At 35.5% G+C, this 13693-nt stretch overlaps 1 protein-coding gene across 5 annotated transcripts in view; it reads left to right on the plus strand.

The window, feature by feature from the left end:
• Positions 1-13693, plus strand: part of DTWD2 (DTW domain containing 2) — a 266159-nt gene that overhangs the window by 20328 nt on the left and 232138 nt on the right. For all 5 annotated transcript variants that reach the window (XR_009264263.1, XR_009264264.1, XR_009264267.1 and 2 more), the window contains exons 2-3: positions 5426-5516; positions 11889-11983. Coding sequence is in view for 2 of the 5 variants with exons in the window: in XM_058738411.1 (XP_058594394.1) it covers positions 5426-5516; positions 11889-11983 (186 nt within the window). In the remaining 3 variants the exon portion in view is untranslated. The remainder of the gene's footprint in view (positions 1-5425; positions 5517-11888; positions 11984-13693) is intronic.

Raw genomic sequence — 13693 nt, forward strand, 5'->3', positions numbered from 1 at the left:
ATTAGCTGAAAAATACTAGTCATAAATGATTATGTTTTTTATAAGCTTTGCCTGCGATTTGGGAGTTATTCCCCAGAACTTTCTTGGTGTGTGACCAGCTTTGTGAAGGAGGACACTGAAAACCTCTGATGTACTTAAGATCACCTAGCAAGCTAATGAATGACCTTGTCAGTGACATATCTTAATAGTTATTCCCCAAACCTGTACCCATTTGGCCAGTTGATATTTCTTCAGACATTAACATTTCTTCTCCAGATTTACAAAAATTCTGGAAGTAGCTTGATTTTTATTTTAAAATGAATGTTTACTATTATAAATAATCACTTTTGATGTGTAGTTATTTGGTATTTATTTTCCTGTCAACTGTAATAGTTCATAGGAAGCGAGGAACTTGTAAAAAATTCCTTCTGGCATAGATAGATAGAATAGGCTCCATGAGGGCAGGAATCTTTGTCTGTTACATTGCCCCAAGTGCCTAATTCTGTCACAGAGTTAGGTATACAATAAATATTTGAATAAAAATTTGTTGAATTTATATTTAATCCATTATCAACTTGAAATATTTAAACCTTCAGGAGTTAAGTTTGGATGTAGGGAAGCTTGTTTGTTCTTCAGAGAAGGTTTTAGAATGAGGAGAACAATTTCTCTGCTACTTATCCAGTAGTTTGGTAAAAGATGGTTTAGCACTTGAGCAGCTAGTCACCAGCGCAGTGCATGCAAACCACTGTGGAGGAGGAAATTAGGAGCGAACTTGCTGTTAAAGTAACAAGCAAGCCCAAATTTATATTGTAAAGTAACTTGCTAAACATAAACTTGATCAGTTGGAATGCAAAATGTTTTAAAGAACTATAGTTTTATTAGAGCTTATTAGAACTAGAATTAGGTTAATAGAGGGGACATGCTTTAAAATAAATAGGTAATGATGTTTTATGAGCCTGTCAAAGTAGAAACCAAAAGAATTAATTTTAGCTTAAATCATCATTATGGTTTTTACACATAAAATGGTGTTTTCCTTTTTTGCTTTTGGTAAGTATTTCCTTCGGTAAATCTTTTGTCTCAGGTGTTATTGCTTACCAGGATGGTCACAAATTACAGCAAAGGGAGATCTGAGACTCTGAATTTCATTTGTAATACAAACTAATTGCTTAAATATTAGAGAGGAAAGGAAGGAGAGATCAATATGTGATATATTAGCAAAGGGAGGGGTAGGATGAGGAATTGTGTAGGAGGAGAATGGTGTCCCAAGGTGGAGGCAGGAGGGAATGCAGAGGGATCCCATCATGTATTCTGCAGTATTCATTGGTAGCTTGTTATGCTAGGTGATGGGGTGAAAAGTGGAAAGGCCACGTCTTTGCCCTCCTGCAGCCTACATTGTAGGAAAGGAAGCCCCCCCTTCACATAACATAATGCCGTCTAGTAGCAAAATGCCTGTCTCTTACTTAATTTAGGTTGAACATTATTTTTCCACCACATTTTCACATTTTTAAAAACAACAGCCTTATTAAGACATGATTCACATATCGTGGCATTCATTCTTTTAAGGTATACAACTCAGAGGTTTTTATTAAAGAAGGCCACTATCGCAGTAGTTTTACCAGGGTTCTCTTTGAAGGTCTCTTTTCTAGATCTTTCCCTTAAGATGCCTTCTTCTTTTGGTAAAACATCCTGCTTGTTAGGCTCCACTAATTACCGGCTGATTGTCCTATCCTTTCTATCCAGTGCCCTAGGCTATACATATCTCAACGGTCTGATCCACTTACGTGCAGGCAGGGGTAGTTTTTGAGGCCACTCTTTGAGGTTTGCTCGGACTGCAGGTGGGTTCTTCTTAAGCTGTCTCTTTCCATGGTTCTTTCTGATCCCCTGTCTGGCTTATGATACAGCTTGTTGGTCTCTATTAAGAGGAGTTATTGTCTTTGAGAGCACCCTTAGGCTTGAACTTGCTCACACTCTCTTTCAAATGAAGTCAGTCCCTTTGGGGAGAGCTTCAGAGCTCTCTTTTCTTACAGTCTGCCTCTCCTGGGCAGACTCTCCTAGCCAGTGTTCTGGGTACAGGGCTGAGCAAGCCTGTGGCTTGCTGCTTCTGGTGTCAAACTTAAGTTCTGTGAGCAGACTAGGTTGAGGACGCTTGGAGCTCTAGCATCGCCAGCATCCTGCACTGCGGTAAAGCTTGTTTTATAGGAGGAAGGCTGTGTGGAGGAAGGCAGCCTCTGCTCTCTTGACCACACTTGCCAGGAATTTAGCCTGCTTGGAGTGGAGGGGGTGAGAAATGCTGGTGGCCTGCCTTGTTTGTGACATAAGGGATAAGCCTTGATTAAGAACTGGGAGGGAGTGGGGCGCCTGGGTGGCTCAACCAGTTAAATGTCCTAATTGTCCCACCTTGGCTCGGGTCATGATCTCACGGTTCATAAGTTCAAGCCCCACGTTGGGCTCTGTGCTGACAGCTCAGAGCCTGGAGCCTGCTTTGGAGTCTATGTCTCCCTCTCTCTCAAAAATAAATAAATATTAAAAAAAAAAAAAAAAGAACTGAGAGGGAGGTTGGTTCTCTTGGTCACACCTACATGGAGTGGAGTTTGTCAGCTTGACCTGGGGCAGGGTAGGAAATTGGTTATGGCTCAGATGCCACAAATGGTCCCAATACCAAGTTTTAGTAGATTTTCTTGAGTAATGTTTCTTTGTTTGAATATGCCCTAGAAAATTGCAAGGGACTTACAGTGATTGTTTTTTGTTCTTAACTTTATATTTTAATTCCACTTAAGTTAGCATAGTGTTATATTAGTTTCAGGTGTACGATAAGGTGATCCAAACATCCATGCATGACCCAATGCTCATCACGACAAGTGCACTCCTTAATCCCCATCATCTATTTCATCCATCCCTCCACCCATCTCCCCTCTGGTAACCATCAGTTTTCTAAAGTTAAGAGTCTGTTTTTTACTTTGTCTCTTACTCCTTTTTTTCCCCTTTGCCTGTTTGTTTCTTAAATTCCCCGTATGAGTGAAATCATACGGCATTTGTCTTTCCTGACTGACTTATTTTGCTTAGCATTTTATTCTTTAGTTCCATCCATGTTGTTGCAAATGGCAACATTTAATTCTTTTTTATGGCTGAATAATGTTCCACTATATGTATGGATATACACACCCCACACCTTCCATCATTCGATGGACACTTGGGTTGTGTCCATATGTTGGCTACTGTAAATAATTCTTCTATGAACATAGTACATGTGTTCCTTTGAATTATATTTGTATTCTTTGGATAAATACCCAGTATGCTGGGTTATAGGGTGTTTCTATTTTTCAGTGATCGTTTTTTAAAATAGTTTTGGTCAGCTTTGCTTATTTCACTGGACTTTTGGTCTGTGAAGCAGCTTTTCCTGTCCTCCTGGAAGTGGAACTCTCCAAACTACTTAATTCTAAATCCTCCTAAAGTTCAAAGATGTGTTCCTAGGAAGGAAACTACCATTTCAAGTAACTGAATTTTTTTTTTCTTTTTCTTTTATGAACAAAGGTTTTGGTCAGACATGAAAAGCAGAGCAGTTCTCTGCAGTGTCTCAAGTGTCATGCTGAGGACTTTTATAATCACTATATGTGTGATAAGCTAAAGATGTTATTTTCAGGGTTTATTTTACCTAGTGTTGTAATGCCCACAGAAATCTATAGCTTCTACCCAGGTTGTTTACTTGACTGGATTTTTCAATTTTTTGAGTTTACTGATACGTGAATGTTTCCTATATAGGATATTTGATTTTTTTGTTTTTGTTTTTGTTTTTGTTTTGCATTCTTTCATAGTCTAAGTGTCAAACAGCTTACAGGTATTTAAGGTGATATCCATTTAAATTCTGAATTTTTAAATTGCTTTCGTTTGATATTAAATTACATTTTACAAAAGAATTTTAGTGACATCGGATTGTGCATTTTACTTATGTAGAGTTTCATATAAAAAGTCAGCAACTTAAAATTTTAGAATTTGGATGTATTTCATCCTCCTGCTCAGTGAGGAGTCTTTTCTAATTGCAGCCTTTGACCTCTTTGTCAATATACCTAGTTCTGTCAACCATCTTTGCTCCTCTCTGTATTTACTTGTGTTTACTCTTCTTATGACCACTGAAAGATGCTCTCCATCCCTATAACTCTGCTCCCATTCTTAACAGGGAATCCATTGTAGGGCAGAGTAATCATACTGAATCATGTCAGCTATCACTGGAAAGTGGATTATGATGGTTTTCCTTGGATTGACCATTCATTCCAGGTTCCTTGGTGGAGAGGGGAGACGTGGTCATGTTGTGCAATATGTTTCTCCATTTAAGATATCATCTAGATAATTTCTTCAGCAGGAGCATAGGTTTGACACTTTCTTACAGAATGAGGTGGTAGATTTAATTGAACCAATTTACTCACACTCTGGTTTATTAATGTAATCATTTCTTACTTCAGGCTGTAATTCTACATAAGTTAAACTGAAGAAGGAATTGATAACAGTTTTGTAGTAGTAATAGTATGCTGTTGGGAATTTCTTTTAAGATTCACTGTGTACTGTTGTAATGGCATGTAACATTTGCCTGTAAGAGTGACCTGTCATGAAAATGTACTCCCATGATATACTGTATCTGGCTGTTTGATGAATTTTATATTGGAAACACACACATCAAATATAGGTTTTAATGGTAAAAGATCCATGTATATTCCTATAACACATTTGGAAGGACACACAAGAAACTGATCCCCTAGGTTGGAGGACCGAGATGGAAATGTATACTTTTATCTCATTTGAATTTTGTAATGAGTATAAGTGTTACTAAAACAATAGTACATCACTAAGAGGTAAGTAAAACAAAAATGGCAAACAATAACAAAAGGGAAAATAAATGGATAAGGCAGACATTCTGTGGATATAATTCTAGCTAAATGTAATCTGGTGGCCCATTTGGGTTTCTTCTTACAATTGGTAAGCTCTTTGTGTCGATTGATGGCAAGTTTGATTAGAACTCTTTTCTAGGTGGTAATTGTATTCCTATTTTTTATCATCATATTGTTCCCTCCAATATCAGATGATTTAGAAGAGTTGCCGAATTTCTCTTTGACATCAGATCTTTTCTTGATTTGGAGTGCAAGTTAGAAGTGTTGCCTCAGGAATAGAAAGACCATGTTGATGGCTTATGAGTATTCTTCACTAATAACTCAGGCCAGATTTTTTTGAGTTACTTTGATCTATATAGATGGTAAAGAATTTACTTGAATCTTTTTCCAAATGCTCATATCTAAAGTCTAATTGATTGAATCACTCTTGGTGTTTCATTTTAAAAGAATGCAGCTTTGGCAAATGTCTTTACATAGAGAAGAGGGATTATGTTCAGGTTTTGGGTTATTGTTCTTTCATTGTATTTTAAGCATTTACAGGTTTTCTTTTTCTTTCTGCCCTTTAGCCGGCCTCAGAAAGTATGTTTGTGTCCATTTCTACCATTGCATCCTCTGCATATCTCTACTCATTTGTACATAATTCAGCATCCAGCAGAGGTAAGATTTTATAAAATACATAATTGCAAATAGAATATTAGTACATAAGAGAAAACACACCAATGAATATCCTCATACTTCCCAGCTCTTTAACATTTCTGAAAATAAATTGATGACAAATGCTTTGTCTTTGGGAAAAAATAGTTTCTTTTGTATGTTATATCATAGTATAGTGTCATATGCTTTAGAGACAGATAAAAATGGTTATTTCATAAAACATTATTGTTTCACAAAAAACTGTAATTGAATAGTATAGAAATTGAGAACCCCAACCATTTTGCATGAAGAAAAAATGAGATTTTTGTGATTGAAGAACTAAGAAACTCGTTGCTTTTTAAATTTTGATCATAGTTTATATTTCTTAATGTTTCTTGATAAGTAGAAATAATGTCAGCATTTTAGTGTTAGAAAATGAATATATAAAGTTTTATTTCTTTAAATGAATAGAACAAATATGTATATATTAGAGCATATGTGTTGTATATAAAGACTTTTTAATTAATATTTTCTTAGAAGCATTTTTTTTTTTTTAACGTTTATTTATTTTTGAGACAGAGAGAGACAGAGCATGAACAGGGGAGGGTCAGAGAGAGGGAGACACAGAATCTGAAACAGGCTCCAGGCTCTGAGCTGTCAGCACAGAGCCCGACGCGGGGCTCGAACTCACGGACCGTGAGATCATGACCTGAGCCGAAGTCGGCCGCTTAACCGACTGAGCCACCCAGGCGCCCCTTAATTAATATTTTCTTATATATGTGAGAATTATGCATGTGCTGGTGTTTGTAACTCTTGATTAGCTGCAGTAATGAAGAATGGAGGGAAGGATTTGATTGATAACCATAAAAGAGAATCATTATAAAATTAGTTGATGCATGGTACAAAATGGGTTTAGATTAACTGAAGTTAAAATTCTTCTAACATTTGGGAACTCAGAATATCATCTATTGAATTAGGCTTTTGAAGAAGGGATTATTTTTTTCTTAAATTTCTGAAGTATATGCTATTTTAAATCTTTAACAAAGTCTTTAAAGATATCAGTCTTTTTCCTTTTCCAAATGATGAAAACACTTATTCTTTTATTGTAAATTATTAAATATTCCATTTATTGAGCAGCCCTTTTTTCAGTGTTAACAACATGCTTTTGTTAGGATTTGAACCGTTTGGTCACTATAATTATTTATGCTGTAATTATTTATTTATTTTTTTATTTTTATAAAAAGTTTTTATTTTTTATTTTGAGAGAGAGAGAATCCGAGGCAGGCTTTGAGCTATCACTATAGAGCCTGCTGTGGGGCTCGATTTCACGAATGTGAGATCAGGACCTGATCTGGAATCAAGAGTTGGACACTTCACTGACTGAGCAAGGTGCCCCATTTTGCTGCATTTAAACTTGCAACACTCTGCAACTCAAATTTATAACAAAAATGAGTTTATCAGCAGTAATGGTTTTGGATAAAACTTCACTTTTGATGGTGAATGCTTTTTTCATTTTGCAGTGTATGTAGTATCATGTCGTTTCATTATTTTGTGGTTCCGGACATAATATGGCATTTAAAATATAGGTGTTTTCATTGATGTGTGGCAATTTTAATGTTTTCAAAGCCTTCCACATTGGTAAGAAAGAAGTGAAACTGTCATTATTTGAGAGTACATTGTACTACAGAAAACCCTAAAGACTCCACCAAAAAATTACAAGAACTAATAAATGAATTCAGTAAAGTTGCATGATACGCTAGTATATAGAAATCTGTTATGTTTCTGTACATTAACAATGAAGTATCAGAAAGATAAACAAAAAAATCAATTTCAATTATAATTGTACCAAAAAGAATAGAATACCTAGCAACAAATTTAACCAAGGAGGTGAAAGACCTTTAGCATGAAAACTATTAAGATGTTGATGAATGAAATTGATGAGGACACAAACAAATGAAAGGTATATCATGCTCATGGATTGGAAGAATTAACATTTTTAAAATGTCTGTAATGCCCATAGCGTTCTACTGATTCAGCGCAATACCTTTTAAAATACCAGTAGGGGTACCTGGGTGGCTCAGTTGGTTAAGTGTCTGACTCTTGATTTTGGTTCAGGTTATGATATCACAGTGGTGAGAATGAGCCTTGCATCAGGCTCTGTGCTGGGTGTGGAGCCTGTTTAAGATTCTCTCTCTCCCTCTCCCTCTGCCCCTCCCCTGCTCTTGTTCACATTCTCTCTCTCTCTCTAAAGTAAAGTAAAGTAAAGTAAAGTAAAGTAAAGTAAAATAAATAAAATAAAAAAAGAGACACATATATCAATAGAACAGGATAGAGAGCCCAGAAGGAAACCCACACTTCCATGGTCAGTTAATCTACAAACAAATGAGGCAAGAATATGCAATGGGGAAAAGATAGTTTCTTCTACAAATGGTGTTAGAAAAACTTGACAGCTACATTCAAAACAGTGAAATTGGACCACTTTCTTATGCCATACACAGAAATAAACCCCAAATGTTTAAAGTCCTAAATGTGAGACCTGAAACCATGAAACTTGAGAAAGAACACATTGACAGTAAAGTCTTGGACGTTGGCCTTAACAGCATTTTTATGGATATGTCTCCTCAAGCAAGGGAAACAAAATAAAAAATATAGTGTAAAAAATAGTGCTGGTAATGCACCAAAATTAAAGGTTTCTGCGCAGTGAAGGAAACAATAAACAAAATGAATATGGGAAGGTGTTTGAAAATGATAAATCTGATAAAGGGTTAATATCCAAAATACATAGAGAATTTATTCAACTCAACATCCAAAAACAAATAATCCAATTAAAAATGGGTATAGAACCTGATTAGAAATTTCTCCAATAAAGAAATGCAGATGTCCAACAGACACACAAAAAGATGCTCAACATCACTTATCAGGGAAATGCAGAGCAAAACCACAATGAGATATTACCCCATACACCTGTCAGAATGACTGGTATCAAGAAGACAAGAAATAACATGTTGAGAATATGAAGAAAAAGGATGCCTTGTGCACTTTTGGTGGGAATGTAAATTGGTACATCCAGTATGAAAAGTATGGAGGTTCATCAAAAAATTAAGAATAGAGGGGCATCTGGGTGGCTCAGTCGGTTAAGTGGTTGACTCTTGATCTCAGCTCAAGTCATGATCTCATGGTTTGTGGGATTGAACTCCACATTGGGCTCTATGCTGACAGCATGGAGCCTGCTTGGGATTTTCTCTCTCCCTCTCTCTTTGTCCCTGCCCATCTTGTGTGCACTGTCTCTGTCTCATTGTCAAAAATAAATAAACATTAAAAAAATTAAAATAGAAATACCATGTGACCAATAATTCCATCTGTGAGTATTTACCCACAGAAAATGAAAACACTAATTTGAGTAGATATATGCACCTCTATGTTTATTGGAGCATCATTTACAATAGCCAAGATATGGAGGCAACCTAAGTGTCCATCAGTAGATGAATGGATAAAGAAGAGGTGGTGTACACACACACACACACACACACACACACTTACACACAATGGAATATGATTCACCTGTAAAATAAGGATGAGGTCTTGCCGTTTGTGTGGCAACGTGGGTAGACATGGAGAGTATATTATGCTAAGTGTAATAAGTCTGACAGAGAAAGACAAATACCATATGATTTCACTTACACATGGAATCTAAAAAACAAAACAAATGAACAAATAAAGAACACAAACAGACTCATAAATACAGAGAACAAACTGGTGGTTGCCAGAGGAGAGGGGTGTAGGGGGATGGGTGAAATCGGTAAAGGGCATTAAGAGGTACACATTTCCAGTTATAAAGTAAATAATCATGGAAATGAAAATTGCAGCATAGGGAATATAGTTATTAATATTGTAATAATGTGCAGTGACAGATGGTAACTACATTTACTGTGGTGAGCATTGTGTAATGTATAGAATTGTCAAGTCGCTGTATTGTATACCTGAAACTAATATAACATTGTGTGTCAACTATGCTTCAATAATAAAAATTAAAATAAAAAGTGAAAGTTCAGAAAAGTAGGTGTTTTCATTGATTTGTGGCAATTTAAATGCTTTCAAATATTTTATTCATTCCTTTATTCCTTCATTTATTCATTCTTCCTCACCTTTTTTGCTTCCTTCCCTTCTTTCTTTCATGGTTAGTTCATGGTGTAGGTGATCCATCTACAGTTGTGTGTGTTTTGTACAGTTCTATGCAAGTACATCCATATTGTTTTCCTTATCATCCAAGGAGCTTTCTAGTTTTAATCTAACTCAATAATACTGGGTTGCCTTGTGCTTAATGTCAGCACACTTTTTTTTAAAAAATAAAAATGTATTCAAAATTAAAAGTGATCAAGACCACTTGGGTAGGCTTTAGGAGGCGGGCTGTGGAAAAAAAAGATTTGGTGGAGCGGATGATATGGAGGCGATATGATGGAGCATTTCAAAGAGTAGATATATGTATGTAGAAAATTACTTAAGGATAAAATAAAACCCTTACTTCAAAATAACAAAAATATTTACAAGGAGGACATGTTCTGTGAAACCACATGACCTTTTGTGAACAGTGTATATGTAACCATAGTGATGTAAGCACTGTTGATTGATTTAACTAAAAATATTAGATGATATGAGAGTAAGGAGTGATGGAAGAAAGGTAAATCCTCATTTATTCTAAGGGGCTGTTGTGACACAGTGCATTAATTAAGAGGAAGGGCTCAGGAGCCAGATTGCTTGAGTTTAAAGCCTTAATAGCTCTGTAAATTGTAACCCTGGGCAAGTTAATTAACCTCTCTGTGCTTTCGTTTCATCATTAGTAAAATGGACATGATAAAAGATATACTTCTTTATTGGTTTATTGTGAGCATTACATGTATCAGTCAGTGTATTATTATGTACATTGAAGTCAGCTATTATGATAATAAATGGTAGTTTGTAGATAGTATTTAAATTTGATAAATCAAAAATTAATAAGACACATTATATAGAAATATGGAGATAACTACCAAAGGAAATAGCTGAAAGAGTTAAAGTGATTGCTTCTGGGAAGTGGTATTGGGGAGTGTATCTGGGAACATTATAGATCTTTTGGCACTATTTAATTTGACATTTATCTGTATGTTGATAGAAGTTCGGAGAGTGGTTTAAGAATGTATCGTAGTCTCAGAGGTTGTAAGGAGGGAAGAAAACAGTAGGACACGCTGGAAAATGTCCTAAACCTCTCCTCCCCCCTCCTCCCGTCCCTTTTCTCGTAGGAGCTACTCCACATTAGTTTCAGGCTCCCTCACAGCTCTGGCTTGCTGCATTTTCTTTTTAGTTACAGTCCCAGCAAATTCTGACTCTCCTATTTCGTTTGCCAACTTTTAGGTTGATGAATTTAACTGTCCCCAGTCTCCTAGGTTGGAGAGAGAGGGGGACAGAGGGTCCGAAGTGGGTTCTGTCCTGACAGCGGTCAGCCCCATGTGGGACTCGAACTCGTGAACTGTGAGATCATGACCTGACCCACTGTCAGATGCTCAAATGACTGAGCCACCCACATGCCCTAAAGGATAGGATTCTTGTGACAAAAAGGTGGTTTTTAGTGCTAGAAGCTAGGACATTGGAAAAAAAATCACTGATGATAGTTAATGGAGTTTATAGGAATGGTCACCATATTTTCCTACTCTAAAGTTTTTATATTTTTCCTCTTTCTATACCCTGTATTATTTGGAAGTAGGCCATAAATCCAGTCTGCATTCAGGTGGGTAGGAGAGATTAAGCAAGCTCCACCTGCTGTATTATGGAGTACTTATGTTTATTACTTGGAATTCTTCTGTAAGGAAGATTTGTCTCTCCTCTCCTATTTATTTTGCATTTTGGGTCATAATCCAAATAGTTTGCTACTTACTTTGTTACTCACATTGTTCCATTTTGGTTATTGAGAGCTCTTTAAATTAAGATTGGTTTCTGTGTCCCTTTGATATGACCCATTATTATTTTTTTTTTTTCAGCACTTTTTTTCTGGACATAAAGATTTAGGCAGTTATCTTCAAGTTGGCATACTATAAAATATAATTACTACTGAAATGTAGAATAAATTATTCAATTTAGTTAAACACAAATTTCGTTTTTCATAATCTTAACCAATAGTTAGCTTAATGTTATCTTATTTGATTAGTAAACCTCGAAACACACCCAAGTAGAGGAAAATGTGCACTTGTATTCTATTAATACTGATAACTCAGAGAAACTAGCTCTTTTTATTCAGCTGTGGTCTGTAATACAAGTTTTGTGAAAGTTATCTATCACGTAATGAATCAGATGTTCATCATGAAAGTTTTAAAAGTGTGTTTGTCTACGTGCAAATCTATGTTTTGATTAATTTTTTAATTAAAGGAAAATAAAGTGTTGCGGACAGTTCCCCTTTTAGCAGCATGCCTCCCCCAGGACAAGTGTAAAGTCAAGATTGGTCGTCGCTTCAGTGAAGAAAGGTAAATTACTTTTTAGGGCACTTTAGCATAACTCTTAGCTACACAGAGCTTTAAAAATGATTTCCTTTACCTTATCCTTCAGACCCAGAACATGGTACATTGGCAGAGGTAAAAAAATATATATATAAGACAATCAAAGCAAACAAAAAGACCCTCAAAAAACACGAGCCAGAGTGCAATGGACAAAGGGATTATCTGAATTCCATAGTAATATATGTTGAGCCTTTTAAAGGCATATTTTCCTGTTTATTTCATTTTGGTTAAAACTGCCTTTGGGATGATAGAGTACTTGTATTAGATTTAGTTTTGTTTTTTCTTTTTTTTAATTAACAATTATATATGATATACATTTATGTAAATAAACACATATTTATCCATTTTTAGACCATTAAAGCTTTCTAAGGCAGAGCGACTAGTACTATATTTAGTATTTTTGTTACAGCATGTCATGTTTTTTTAAAGGATAGAATGCCTTCTCCTGTCATATTTAAAATATTCTTTTTGATGAAGCCCAGTATTTTTTATAGACAGTAGCCCATTAGTTGATAACTTCACTGACACTTCTATAATGTGCTTGGATCTTATTTCATACTCTATTATATAACCCATTATCAAAATATAAATTATATATTATATATTTAAATTTTTCTACAAGTCTTTTTTTAACTTTGAAGCATTTTTTTTTTTTTTTTTGCTTTTCTGCCCATTCACAAAGCCTTCACAAATTATTCTGATCCTATCTAACACAGTTAAATCTACTTTCATACAAAATTTAACTTTCGAAAATATGAAGATTTCAAAAGAGTAAGTAAGACTCATACTGGCTCCAGGCTCAGGGAAGTGACCAGACTTTTTCCTTCCTTTATTGTTTTGGGTTCCTTTATTATTTGGCTTCATATTATGAAAATAACATTTTGTGTTTTCCCTTCTCTGAAACTATTGTTTAAGAACACTTTCTCATATAATATTTTCTTATGCAAACTTTTCATTGCCTTGCCCTCCGAGGTGAGATTTGCTCTGGGCTTGGTGCTGCTGTTGGGAATTTTGCCATTTGGTTGGGAATGGAAGTGAGAACTCTTCACATGGGGGAGTGTCCACATCATTTACATTGTGACACTTCTTTCATATAGAGACTCTTTATAATGAATGATAGTTTGTTTCTCTATAATTCGTGGGTGAATATAGATCTATCCCAACTTGATCCAACTGCAGCTTGGATCTAATTAATCGCAAAAGTGGTGAGCATTTATAGTGGTAGAAATAGCAACTATTTGGGTCATCCTTGACATTTGGCCATCTAACCTGTCCACAAATTTGGTTCTGGATGAGAAACTTGACCCTTTTTCAGATAGCTCATCCATTTTGAACCATATTAAGTGCGTGATGTAGTGCTTATTCAGGAAATTATTATTTGCTGATGGTTTTTAAATGAAAGCCAATTAAGATTATTGATTTAATATTAATCTGGCAATGGAATGATTAATTTAAGCTTTTGTTAGAGTACATGATGTAACCATGAGGAATCGTTTAGAGACCTACTGCTTTTGGTGTCCTTTGTCAATGGAATTTAAAAATGCTGGTCTTCAGTTTTTGGCCTCTAGTATATTGGAAAACAGGTGGGTTTTATGTATCAACCCCCAGTGACTTTCTAAATTCATTTGGTATTTATTGAAATTGTTCTGTAGCTTACCCCTAGAACTTTGTGTGGAG

The sequence above is a fragment of the Neofelis nebulosa genome, chromosome 1 (genome assembly GCF_028018385.1).
Source record: "Neofelis nebulosa isolate mNeoNeb1 chromosome 1, mNeoNeb1.pri, whole genome shotgun sequence".
NCBI lineage: Eukaryota > Metazoa > Chordata > Mammalia > Carnivora > Felidae > Neofelis > Neofelis nebulosa.